Source organism: Clavelina lepadiformis, chromosome 4 (genome assembly GCF_947623445.1).
Source record: "Clavelina lepadiformis chromosome 4, kaClaLepa1.1, whole genome shotgun sequence".
Taxonomy (NCBI): domain Eukaryota; kingdom Metazoa; phylum Chordata; class Ascidiacea; order Aplousobranchia; family Clavelinidae; genus Clavelina; species Clavelina lepadiformis.
Window position 1 is genome coordinate 24,397,466 of NC_135243.1, and position 13,431 is coordinate 24,410,896.

Sequence of the window (13,431 nt, forward strand, 5' to 3'; positions counted from 1 at the left end):
ATTTTACTTAGAACCAAAGCCACAAAGAGAGGGAAGGCTTTTCAGCGCGTTTGGTGACGTCACGATGTGACGTCATTGCATTTGAAACTGCAAGTTGTCAATCTCAATACGCAGAAACGAAAAAAAAGTCAACACTAGAAAAGCATTTTGTCATTTTTAAATGCAGCTTTAGATTAGAAAGTTGCTGTAGACAGTGTAGAGACTATCAGTATAGCGTTTTCAAAATGAGGTCAAAATTTAAAATTTTTAGGTCAAAAAACTGGTTGCCCTAGTGATTATTAAGCCGGACCAGTACTGCAGTGCTGTGGAAGGCTGGTATATCCTATTCAGGCTAGTCTTTCAAGAGCGCCTTTTAGCGTTTTATTAAGCAGCACATGAGGTTGGTTGGGTTTATTTCATTTTGCAGTCAGAATTGCAGACCTGAATGGAAAGGAATACCACAGCACTGCAGTACTGGCCCGGCTTAATAATCACATTTCAAATAGAACATAACCTAACGCGTGTAGTGTTGAAATAACTTCTAAAGAAACATCCCATCCTTCATTGCGAACAAAACTAAGCTTACGCTTATTGCTGATCGCAAAGTATTTTGCACTGACGGTACACGGTAACTTTCGGCCTGTCCGAAACATAGGCTCCAGGGGTCGGGAACCTTTTTGGCGAAGGAGCCATGACAGCCACATATTGTTAATTTTTATTTCCGTTAGAGCCATATAATATTTTTCAACACTTAATGCAACTAACGTGTGCATTTTTAAGCAAAACCAACTACTTTAGACAACGGTAAATGTCTAAATTTACTCTTTAATAACATGCTAATTACTGTTAATGCGATTTCTGGTGCTGCATGGTACAGAAATAACAAAACTACAAATAACAGAAAAGTTTTATTCGTAACAATTGTGCTAAGAAATGCCAGCTTAGATTTATCTGCGAGCCAGATGCCGTCATCAAAAGAGCCATATCTGGCTCGCGAGCCATAGGTTCCCGACCTCTGGCCTCTGGGCTATTCAGAAAACTTTGTCTTCTCTCAAAATCCTATTTTCTTCTTGGTATCCCCAAGAGAGACATTTTTTCCCCAATAGAGACATTTTTGCACACTTGGCGCGGCGCACTTTAACAACGAACCATCAATACATTTGTCGATTCACGTACATTTGTCGATTCACGCATACATTCATCTAATCACGTACATTTGGCGATTCACGCATACATTTGTCGAATCATGTACATTTGGCGATTCATGCATGCATTTACCGAATCATGTACATTTGGCGATTCATGCATGCATTTACCGAATCATGTACATTTGGCGATTCATGCATGCATTTACCGAATCATGTACATTTAGCGATTCATGCACTTTTGGCAAATCATCTATACATTTGCCGATCCATCTATACTTGGCAATTCATGAAGACGTTATGCGATTCATACGTACTTTTATAGAATCATTTAGTGCTTTTAGGAATGCATGTTTGTTTAATCACGTATGTATTTTGCAAATTGGTTCGCCCATTTTTAATTCACGAAGACTAATTTCCAATCATTTGGCCATTTTATAATTCATGGTATAAGTTACATGATTCAAAAAACCGACATGTGATTAACAAAACTGCAATCCGATTAAAGAAAATACCATTTGCCATTAGGCATTGTAACTTGCCAACAGCCAGTTTGCTTTGCAGTTGTTATATCTGACTTAAAATGTCGTGGTTTGATTTGAAAAGTCAAGTTTATAAAACTGTGGTGTAATTGTAAATGTTGCGAAACCATTTTGATAATTGGCATATGAATCGTGCAACAGCAATCACAGAAAAGACCGTTTGAATGCCGGTTTTCAAATTATGAAAACAATACATAAATTGCATACTTGCGATTCAATTTAACACTTTGCTATTTTTGCGGCGTTGGCGTTCCATATAATAAAGTAATTGTTTTTAGTTTTATTCCCACAACGAACGTTTGAAGTATAACGTGATATACTTTGCCATGCACGCAATGATTCTCAAAGACTAAACAACAGTTCAAACGATGGCTTGAAAGTTAGCGTTTATGGCCTCTAGGCGCCACCTAGCGACGTATGACATCCAGTGAATGAAGAAGCAAATTATTTTATCCCTCGTCACCTTGCCCGTGCCCGTTAGTAGTTCCTTTCAACAGACCTTTAATTTTGAGATGAGACTGGCATTTTCTGTCAAATATATGTAGAAATGAATGACGCATAAAAATAATGAACGCAATCAAGCAACAATAAAATCTTCACCGAAAGAGATGTGGGACTAATTAGCCGACAGTTTTCAGACATGTTTATTTGTATAAATAGAAATACTTATTACTATTAGTATTTATTATGCTTTACCGCCATCTACCGATTTTGTTACCAAATACAATTTACGTCAAGTGGCGCTGTTACGCCACTCGTGAAATTTTCCCACACTGGTCACGTGCAGTGTTTGTGAATTGCGTCAAGAAACAAGGAAGGAAGTCGATTTCGATTTCGGGAAATTTTTTTGTTTTTCTCAACTTTTACAACAAACTTTATTTGGTTGCAGGCGACGTTTAATCACGCTTTGAGCTCAGCTCTGCTTTTTCAGGTAAATCATGCGACGTAGGCTGTGAATTCAACAAACTTGTCTTAATCCATTTACGACGCAGCTTAAACGACATTCTAATCATCTAATGGCGACGCGGCGATGTCTGAAGCCTGAGCAAGCGGCGTAATTACGCCTTTCAAATTTGCCCGGGGCGAATCTTCTTCGGTATCATATTGTGACGTATTACAAATCGCACAATCGCTTTTGCAAGATAGTTTTCACCAAATATTAATTGCACGTTATCTAGGCCTTTGGTGATCTAGTACAAGTATGACGTAAATATCTTTTTATGGGTTAAACGGAAGAAGTTAAGGTTCATTAAACAGGTGACAACAGAAGAAGAGTCGAGGTACGAGGACTTGAAAGGCGAGATTTGGATTTGTTGTTACTAGGAGCCTCGTTTCCAGTCCACAGTCATGTCAAAGTTGAGTCATGTGCATGTTCTTATATAGCATTTAGGTGTTAGCCTACTACAAATATGCGCACAAAATAAGAAGCTGTTAGTGCCGGTTTAAGTTAATTGGTTCATTACATTTCATTCTGAACCAGTTGCTTCACTTGTCATCAGACCTGGTTGTTTAAGGATGGTGCCATCGGCTGGTTATAATCACCAATGGCTGGTTGCTGGACTCGCTATGAAATTGTACAGCTATGAGAGAATTTCGAAATCTTTTACAGAATTTTCAGGATTTGGCCTCGACTGCCGCTAAGAAATTTAAGAATTTTAAGGATTAAATAACGGCTAATTTTCTATTGAAGTTGCACAAGGATAAGTTTTGACGGGCCACTGGAAAAATGTAAAAGACTATTTTAGTTACCAAAGACATCTTAAAACACTGCGTGTTGCGTAAATTTCTCTCCAACATTCACTTTCAGGAAGTTTTACAACAGTTTCGGACCGAAAGTGAATATAGGTATTGTTGGTTATTACGTCACTATTTTCCTTCTGAGGTGTGACACGTGATTCAAAAACGTTGTCGAAATGACAAAGAATCGGTAAAAACTGACTTGATAAAACATTTAAACATGCTCTGTGCTGGACTTTGCACAATTCGTGGACATTTGCGTCGTTTCGTGAAAAATATCATGATCTTTAGACTTAGTCTATATCAAGACATTAACAGTAACGCACGTTACGGTGGTGTTAGCACATTGCGTTAATCAAGTCAGATCAGGCGCGGGGAAAGTTTTGTCTACGTAACAATTTAACATTATGACGCAACTAACAGCCATAATGCTGTTTGCTGCTCATTTTTTGAAAAGACCAAACGTGCGACCTGCTGCCAGGATAATTTATTGCCAAATACGTGCGTTTGTTCGTAGTCTGCTTACTCATTCGCTGCCATCTAAAATCCGTTAAATGCCAGCCAACCGAGACGTTTTCGAACGTCACAGAGCTTTCTTGTTGTGTCACAAACACTGCAATTTGTCTCGTCATTTGCACAGCCGGACAGCGCGGCATTACTTTGCAGGCAGAGGTTGGGCTTTTGGCAGGCAGTGATAATGGCGGTTTTCCAAACCACGTAGACTAGTTTATGAACTTAGATGGAATTATTTTCAGTTTTCGACTAATGCTGAACATAGTTTTTGTAGATTCGTTCGCAGAATGTTTGCGTTTAAAAAAAAGAAATACCAGGACCTTGACTATCTTTACATGGATAATTTTATTGCGAATACAAATATCTATGAAAAACATTGTAATACTTGCTATATCTATGAAAGCAAAGAATCCATCTTAGGGTTATATTCAATCTTTTCTTTGTGTTTTAGTTGTCGCGCTCTAATAATGCAAGTTCGTTGCTGTATAAACCGCACAAACTATTCAACCCACGACCGGAGATCAAAAGTCTGTAAAACACGTTTTTCCCCATGTCCTGTATTACTAAACCCGTCTGGCGTTTCGCCATCTCACACATAGGATTACCACGGAAATCGTGAAAATAAAAAATAAACTCACAACGGGTCACAAGCCTGCATTAGAACTGTACCATGCATTTACTGCTGTCAGAGTAATTAAGTTTTTTTAAACCTACGTTGACCTTAACCCTGGCTTTAATGTTATTACAGCGCTAACACTGCTTATATTGGTAGCGGTAGAAGTCTGTTATTGCCCGAACGACGAAAAAGTGTCTTCTGTTCCCTGCGACGGTGAAAAAAGGTAGTGACGTCATTGGAAAGATCGAGCGTAAACAATCTCAGCAGAGATTGAGGCGCATCTATTCGCGAATTTAGGCGGCGTGAGAAAGACAGAAGATCTGAAATGTCTGAAATTGTAAATTGTAAAGCGCTGTACCCGTACAGCGGAGCGGGTGGTGATCAGGTTAGTAGTTTGTGGTTATGATATTAAAGTCTTGTCGTTTTTCCGTTGTATTTATAAGTATATTTAGCTATTCCGTGTGTCGCACGGCATTTAGTTGTAACCTTGGTGGACTGTTTGAAACCTGTTTTGTAAGAATAGGTGCTAGAGACACTCATATCTTATGTAAAAGTATGTTTTTGGTTCAAGGAACTGAAAGTTAGAATTACACCTGTTACAAATTTATGTAAAAGAGAACTTTTTTATAACTTAAATGACCTTTGATTGTGTCTGTGTCATGTTCCCTGTTTTCATCAATGGTAGTTCTTTGTTAAAGATTTGTGTTTTTAACACAGTTAAATGTAAAAAAATGGTTAATATAAAGATAGTTTAATAGTAACTCAGAATGCAGAGGTCTTCATATGACGACATAATGTGTAATTATGATGTCATATGACTATACTAAGACATATGTTTTGCATAAGGCTGGTAAATAAAAACATAGCTTTATGTTTACTTTGTGACCATGTCAAATTGTAGATTCTTCAGACAGCTTAAATATAATATTTGATGTTTATGTTTGCAGATAACGACACTAGATTTTGATGCTGGAGATTTAATAAAAGTTTCCTTTTCTGGAGAAGGAGGTTGGTGGGAGGGAGAAAGAAATGGGCACCGGGGCTGGTTTCCTGCCTCCTATGTCAGGAAAATTGAAGTTAGTTCTCGAACAGCAAATCTTATTTCATGACTGGAAGTAAATATGAAGATTTTATGATTTAATAATGGCGTTGATTGTTGCAGGGTTCCGACACAGCTTCAGTGTCATCGGAAAGTTGGAAAGAAGTGACAACAACAGACGGAGAAATTTACTACGTTAACACAGAAACCAACGGTTGGTAAAATGGTCACAGATTGTTTGTAAAAATGCAGAAATTTTGCTGTTTTTTGTAACATTTAACAGTTAATGTGATCATGTTAACATAATATGATCTTTGTTAACATGATCATAAACAGTTATGTATGGATAATGTTAACAAAGAATTGCTGACTCATAAAAGAATTGTCAGCATTATCGGAACTAGGAAGTCGTTATCACTTCCTACTGTAGAAACAACATGGTCTATTTTTACTTAGAGTCATCTTGGGAGTTGCCGAAACCAATAGAAATGTCCAGCGATGCAGATTGTGATGATGACGTGCTAAAACCGATTGAAAATTCAGCTAACACATCAACTAACAATGGAAAAGGTACAATGTGGCCAAGTAAATACAATATAAGCCGGAAAGCATCCATACCCTTGCTCTTATAATAGGAAACAGTTCAGGAAGTAGTGACAACCAATTTTGCTTTTAAGCCACAGTTCTCTTATTTCCTCTATTGGGTTTGAGCTAATGATAGTAGTGGATGTGATTATTTGACAGTTTTGTTGTAGCTTGGCACAGTGTTAATGTTGTACAATGTCCACTTCCACACAACGTGATAATATTTCGTGCAGTCAGATTGACGCAAACATGTGCAAAATTTTTGACACTTACGTTTTCAATTGACAACGGGTTTAGATTGATTATTGTGACTTTACAAACATACATTGCTTGCCTTTTATTAACATGGATTAAACCATTTATCAGTCTGCCTTTATATCCATATCTGGTTGCACAAAGTGTTCTCCATGTATTTAAGACCACAATAAGTTTTATCTATGCAAATCATAGCATGTGATGTAAGAAATTATTGTTGTTTATGCGACCTACCTACTTCATATGTTCTTTTTCAGTCGTAAACGGAAATAGTTTTCATCTTCCACTCCCCCCGTTGGAATACGAGCATTCTCTCCACACCCAGTCCCAGGTTTGTAGCTCTGTGTTTCATTTACACAGGTGCACTCGGCTAAATTTTAACCTGTCAATTTTACGAACCATTTCATATCTTTGCAATGTAGTGCTTGGCCTGATTAAGCTATTTGTTTCAACCAAGAATGATATGTCACGTATATGGACGGGTGGAACAGGATATGGCATTGTTGGGCCGCACAATAGGGTAGATCAATTTGCTTTAAACACAAACACACAAAACATGACATAAATAAACACATGTGTATTAAAATAACCTGACCTGCAATTGTATAAATGTCTTCTATCGTCTTATGTCATGTGAGCAGATGTATGTAAGAAGCACATATATGTATATAGATAGATATAAGTTATATGTTGGACGGCTAGGAAAGGTGTGTCTGGCATTAACGCATCAAACTGACCAGACATGTTATATTTTTGCTGCATGAATCATGTCACGATGACATGTTGCATGTTCCTGGCCATAAACAGGTCACTTCATGTTTTACACGGCAATATACGTGCTGCATCTCTGTGCCTGTGGTCGATGTGTGTTTACAGAGACTATGATAATGCACCATTGCAAAAATATGCAAGCTTTTGTCATTTTGCCTATTTAAGTTTTACGTAAATCTTTGTGATGTTTTACGTAAATCACTTGGTAGTCGAAAAGGCAAGCAGTCAAATATATTGTGTTCCAACTTAATATCGACAATTTCAATTTAATATTCGTAAAACTTTTAAAAGTCTGTTATTGCTCTTGTTCATAAATAAATGTGAACATTTTTACTTATAGAATCTTCCTGCTTCCCTTTGAAGCACCATGTATTGGCTTTGTCCATATTGTCCAGAAATATTTATTTCTATTTATGTAACATTGGCACTATGTGTCTTCAGCCCACCACCCCGATGCCGAAGTTGTCAGGACCCACCACACCGGAAAGCAGATCAGCCCCGATGACACCTAAAGAAAAATCCTCCCCAGTTACCCCTCGGGCAAAATCATCGACCCCAACGAGCCCCAACCAACCAAATGGACAACCCGCAAGACCCAGAATACGAATGGTGGGTGGAGTTCATGCTTCGAAACTCAGTTTGTAGTCATATGCTATTTCTATGTGATGTTATATTATATTTATGTCAATGGGTATATGTTGTCGTAGGCTGTATACATCTGCAGTATTTAGTGTTCAAACATATGTTATGTATATATTCTGTTGTATATTCTTCTAGGCTTATGTGCTATTACCTGGCAGTAATTAACTTAAGTACGTGTAATTACTTCACCCACAATTATTTATAAAGATGTTTTGAAATGTCTGCAAGTATTCAATATGCCTGAAACTTCTAAAGTCAGTGTTAGTGCTTCTAAACAGTTAACTTTCTCCACACCACAGTTCCATCTTCATTGTTAATAAAAGCTGCTATCCTGGGAGTTATTGTTCGAAGCAAGTGGTCTTAGATTTGTTGTAGCTGAAAGATCCGCCAACACTAGTTCTTTGTATTGAATTGGTTTGAGGTTAGGACCAGACATGTGTGTTATGCTTTATTGTGAATGGATTATTCAGTTTGAAAGTCCAGTTTGAGGCTTTGTTGCAAGTTGGACCTTTTGAGGAACAGTGTGTTTTGTCTTTGATCCTATTGGCAAGTTTCAGTAATAACTTAATTTAAAATCCAATTGTACCCAGCTATGACGAATCACTAATTATATCGTAGTAGTGCAAGTCTTGTTTGTTGTGAGACAAAATATGTGTAAATGTGCTGAATGTTATTCCATATACAAGTACAAGTCATAGAATAGCCCATATATATATGAGCTTGTTTTGGTGAGGAAAAAGAGCCAAGCTGCAATTCTGTAAAATGGGAGTTGGCACTGATTTGTGTGAGAATTGTTCACAAATGCTTTCAAATAACTGTCAAATACACATTCTTCAAATCTAAACAAACTCTTCAATTAAATGTTCTGATACTTCATTAGAAAGGGAATAAATTTTGTTGCTTTGCCGACCATGGATAACAAAATCAATGTATTTTAATACGAAGCTTATATTTTGGTTCTTAACATCGAGCTCACAGAAAATGGATTTGAGATTAAGGTTCTTGTTCCAGGTCAATGGAATTTCGTTTCCAGATGAGAAAGAAGCAAAAGAACAAACCCTGCTTCATCCTGGCAAATTCAGTTACTGCGATTATTTCTGGGTTAGCTTGTAAAAACTTTAAGTCAATTTATAACCAGTGAATTTTTGCCTTCAATGTTTTGCAATGTATTACTCTATCTAATTTTGATATCTGGTTAAATGTAATTTTTTGGATTTGCAGAACGACAAAACGGAAAACCACAGTTTTCAAAGCGGCTTCTGCATCTTATACCAAAAAATGTTGAAGGGTAAACACCTGTGCAAGGAGGTTGCTGATTATTTTAAGGCAAGGTGGGTAAACTCATTTGACCTTATGCTGTCGAACATTTATACCCATATTGTGGCTACATTTATGGCTTGTTGCCTGAACTAATGAGATAATAAAACTTAGTTCAAGGCATAATGACGTTATGAATGTCATATCTGGTGTTGGATGATTCTCTGATATGTTGTGTTTATTGTTCATGTAGAGAAATGCTTGAAATACAATATGCCAAAGGTCTTGCCGCACTTTCCAACAGCGTACTTGCCGCACAAGAAGGAGGGTAGGTGGTATTATTATCTTTGAGACGTTTACTTTGAAGAAACCGTTTGTTACTGTTTTTACTTAGAATTTCTATTATGTGATGAAAGAATGGGCTTTTATTTGGCGCAGGTCCAACTAACTTGTTGTATAATAGGTTAAGTAGAACCAAATCGTTCACTTTATAGTGTTGGAGACACATCCCAAGTTCAAAATCATTTTCTCCAAAGTTAGGCTTCCCTGCATTTATGTCACCTACAAGTGTGTGTATTCTCTGCAAATGTTAGATTGTGACAGGTTTCATTTTAAGAGTGAATTAAAATCACAACACACATTGTGGCCTCGTAAAAATGGGGCAAAAAACCTTTTTGCTTTTAAACAAACCCACAGTTACTTTAGATTTGTGCGAATTCATGAAATATGTGGTTTATTTTTCCCGCTTTCAACATGGCTCTACAAACACATGATCTCATCTCAGTTGGAAGCCAATTTATTATTTATTGACTGAGTACACATTCTCTTGTTTGAGAAGTTTGTTTGTTGAGAAAAATCACAGTGACGTAAATTTACTCACAGGACCCTGGGAGACACGGTTAAGCAGGTCAAAGCTGCGACACTGTTGGAATCCAAGATACATCAGGATTTCGCTAACAAGGTAGTTAAGCTGGTCCATTAACTCGTCTCTTTCACTACAACTGTACATGGCGCTACAATGGAAAGTGTTTATTGCGTTTCAAGTTATTTACAAGTATAATGGAGCGTTATTGCCTTCTTACTAGGTCTCACATGAGGAAGTTGTTTGCTTCATTGAATTCAAGTCATACCGTATTAAGGAATATGTCATGATTGTTTATGTAGTACTAAGGGCGTTGGCTTGGTATAGATTTAAAAGCACGGTATATGGAAAGGTTTTGAATGTTCACTGAAAGTTTTCATGTAACAAGGTTTCTATTGACATGTTGTGTCTTCGTGGATTACAGCATGCACTTTACGGTGTTGCATTCATATCGATGTTTACATATTCTTGTCAGTTTTGGCTGTAAATGGCGTTTTCACGATCATTATTTTTCTTTGATGAAGTTGAGGAACGAGATCGAACAACCTCTGCTTGAGCAGAAAGAAAGAGAGAAGAAGGATTTGAAGAAGTTGGAGGCTTCGATGGCAGATCTGAGGAAGCAAGTTCAATTGAAGTAAGAGCCAACATCTGAATTTTGAGAAATACCACGATATATAGCAATGCAAAATGGTTCACACGAAACATAACTCTACAAAGCTTCGTTTAAGCTTCGTTATCAATGATTGAAATAACATGCTTTGGAACTTTCCTTACATTGGCAGCTTGTCTAGACTCTCTGGTCTCAGCTAATTTGTCAAGTTTAAAAAGCAGACAGGTGTTGCTCATTGAACTTCGCGATCGAGCTTTCCTTTCGCGTAGTCGTTAAACTTGAATCTTTTGCGCCCCCGGACGGAAAGTGTAATGTTGCGAAGTGTTTTGAATTTCTGTGAACCGTGACGCGGTAATTGTGACGAACAATGCAATACTCACGTCACTATAAGAACTTGTCACGGCTTGGTAGCTCAGGTGAACCTGCGAATACAGCTCAGGTGTAAACTTTAAAATAAAAAATTTCCTTCCAGGTTTTATTTTCGCAATTTATTCGCAGATATCAGGCTGCTGAGCGCTCAAAGCAAATGCTTTTGGAGAGAACAAAAGACTTTGAGATGAAAAGAACGTCGACGAAACACGTAAGATTTCTGATGCAACAATCTAAGTAGTTTAACGCACGCTATGCCATAGACGTTTGAAAAATATGCGCGACAGCAAAATTAAGCTTTAAAATGTACAATATTTTTAATATTCAAAAAAGCTTTACAGCCTTTCAGTTCATCATTCAGTTATTTTTGTATTAAAACTTTGTTTTCGCCGCAGACCAAGGACGAAGTGCAGAAAGCTCGAAAGAAGTCAACCAAGCAAGGTTAGTATTCAAGCCCATCTGCTATTACCATCCAGCCTTAAATTGCTCATATTATAAGCTTGGGTTGCTATGGCGACGCGGGTACCAGCTACAATGCCCTTTACTTTAGCGATGGCTGATATTAAACAAGTTGATGCCGCGTCAGTTGCATTTTGCTTTAGTCGTGACGTTTGCAACTGGTTTGGTCATTTGCACTCCATGACGTCATTATCAGTGGGAATTATTCGGTGTTCTGCTTCGTTGGTTTTTAATGAACTATTTCTCTTATGAACCCGTTCTCAAATTGGTGAAAATTGGTCATAATTTAATCGACATCAAAGCGCATTAAGCATTATTATGTCCGCTGTTTATAAACGCTCTGTGACGTAATAAGAGGTTCATATTCCATCATTATGCTGTTTGTGATATTGCGACATATATTGCTGACCATATGCAATGTCATCAAATTTTTGCTAGCTTCGTTGCCATAGCTACAAGTTAACAAACCGCCACTCCAGCATAAAACTTTGAACCCGCGTTTATCTGATGCGCAAGTACGTCGCCTTGTTCAGAACATGACCCTTAATTACCCCACAAGCCCCCGTCACGCTCTGCTGAGTTTGGTTGTGGCGAAATTGCAAAGCGAGAGGATCTGGTTTGTTTCCAGCTGCTTCGAAGATCATCGGGTTTAATTCTTTTCCCAGCGCTTAAACAATTTATCCTTCATAAATATTAAAAATTCATAATTTTTCAGCCGAAGAACTGAAATCTTCGATCGAGTCTTACAACCACATTCGTCAGCTGTGGTTTGAAGAGATGGTGACGTCATCGTTAGTGTTGGAACGTCATGAGTCGAGCCGGGTAAAGTCAGTCAGAGCGCTGCTGTCTCGATACACGAACATCTTGCAAGAAACAAACAACAAATGCCACAAGGTAAGTTCCGTGTGGTTGAGCCCGTGATGTCATAAAAGGTTTTGTGACGTCACTTTGTTTTCGTATGATCGTTTTTTGGCTTTGTGTTAGCGATCTAGTGTTGGTTTTGTTGAGCTCCGCCTTATATTTGACGATAACCGAACCACTTGTACGCTTTTTACGCCAAATGTGACGATTACAGCATTGTTACGTCCATATTTCGTAACATACATGGACAAAAAATCATCCAAACGCCATCGTAATATCTCAAAAGGATTCCCCGAAAGAATTGCCTTCATATTATAAGCTGCATTCAACGTTTTTTCTCTGGCAAATGTCATTAACACTAGGATGCTTAGAATCGCTGGTGTGGATGATTCGGTGTCTACAGCACCACTCCCCTAGTGCAGGCACAATATTTACCAGTTCCAGATATGAAAAATGCGTCGTGCGTCATTATATCAGGGTCGTGGCGTAAATATTATGGCGTAAAATTGTTCCTAGCTTCCGTTTTTCCATGACGCGCATCACTCGATTGTTATTTCTCCAACGTGGGAGAAATTTCCATTTACGTCACGCACGTGCTTAGCAGCGTCGTGTTAATGCCAGTGACGTCATGCGTATAACAATGTCTATTTGTGCAGACGTGTGACGCAGTGAACCAGAACATAGCGGTAACGGACGCCGACAAAGACAGAGAATTGTGGGTTCGGAAAAACGCGACCGGTAAAGTGAAGCCAGTTGACCTGGTCATATGAGTTCTTATTTCAAGTGTTTTTAAGTCGTTTTAAGTTTCATTTTCTTTCTTATTTCGTTGTCAAGTACAAGTCATTGTGTACAGGATGGAATCGCCTTTTGTATATCGCTGCCAGTATTGCATTTAACTCGTGTGAGGCTATTATGACGCCATAAGGTGCCTTGTTACATAATATTGCCTTAAATTGTGAGTAAACAATGCCATTTTCGACTTGTACATTTCGTTGCCTTCCTTCATTCTGTTAAATTCGCTTTCCCTTTAGTGTATTTTGTGACGTCACAATCCCAATTGTGATATCTGTGCAATTTTACTTATCGAAATAAAGTTTCCGCTTGGCTGCACTCAGACGCTTCAACAATCGCTTCCTTGTCGTCATAGAGACTCGCTTTGTGACGTAGTGCCTCGGCGACGGTGATATTT

The 13,431-nt window shown here is 38.0% G+C and overlaps 1 protein-coding gene across 1 annotated transcript; it reads left to right on the plus strand.

The window, feature by feature from the left end:
* The first annotated feature begins 4,642 nt into the window (after nucleotides 1-4,642).
* Nucleotides 4,643-13,352, plus strand: LOC143451967 (growth arrest-specific protein 7-like). The gene is made up of 15 exons (XM_076952758.1): nucleotides 4,643-4,917; nucleotides 5,480-5,608; nucleotides 5,695-5,785; nucleotides 6,028-6,141; nucleotides 6,669-6,742; nucleotides 7,624-7,791; nucleotides 8,836-8,925; nucleotides 9,046-9,155; nucleotides 9,335-9,409; nucleotides 9,964-10,042; nucleotides 10,468-10,577; nucleotides 11,052-11,133; nucleotides 11,318-11,363; nucleotides 12,097-12,275; nucleotides 12,899-13,352. The coding sequence occupies exons 1-15, from the start codon at nucleotides 4,858-4,860 to the stop codon at nucleotides 13,010-13,012; spliced, it is 1,521 nt and encodes a 506-aa protein (XP_076808873.1). The 5' UTR covers nucleotides 4,643-4,857; the 3' UTR covers nucleotides 13,013-13,352.
* The last annotated feature ends 79 nt before the right edge of the window (nucleotides 13,353-13,431 follow it).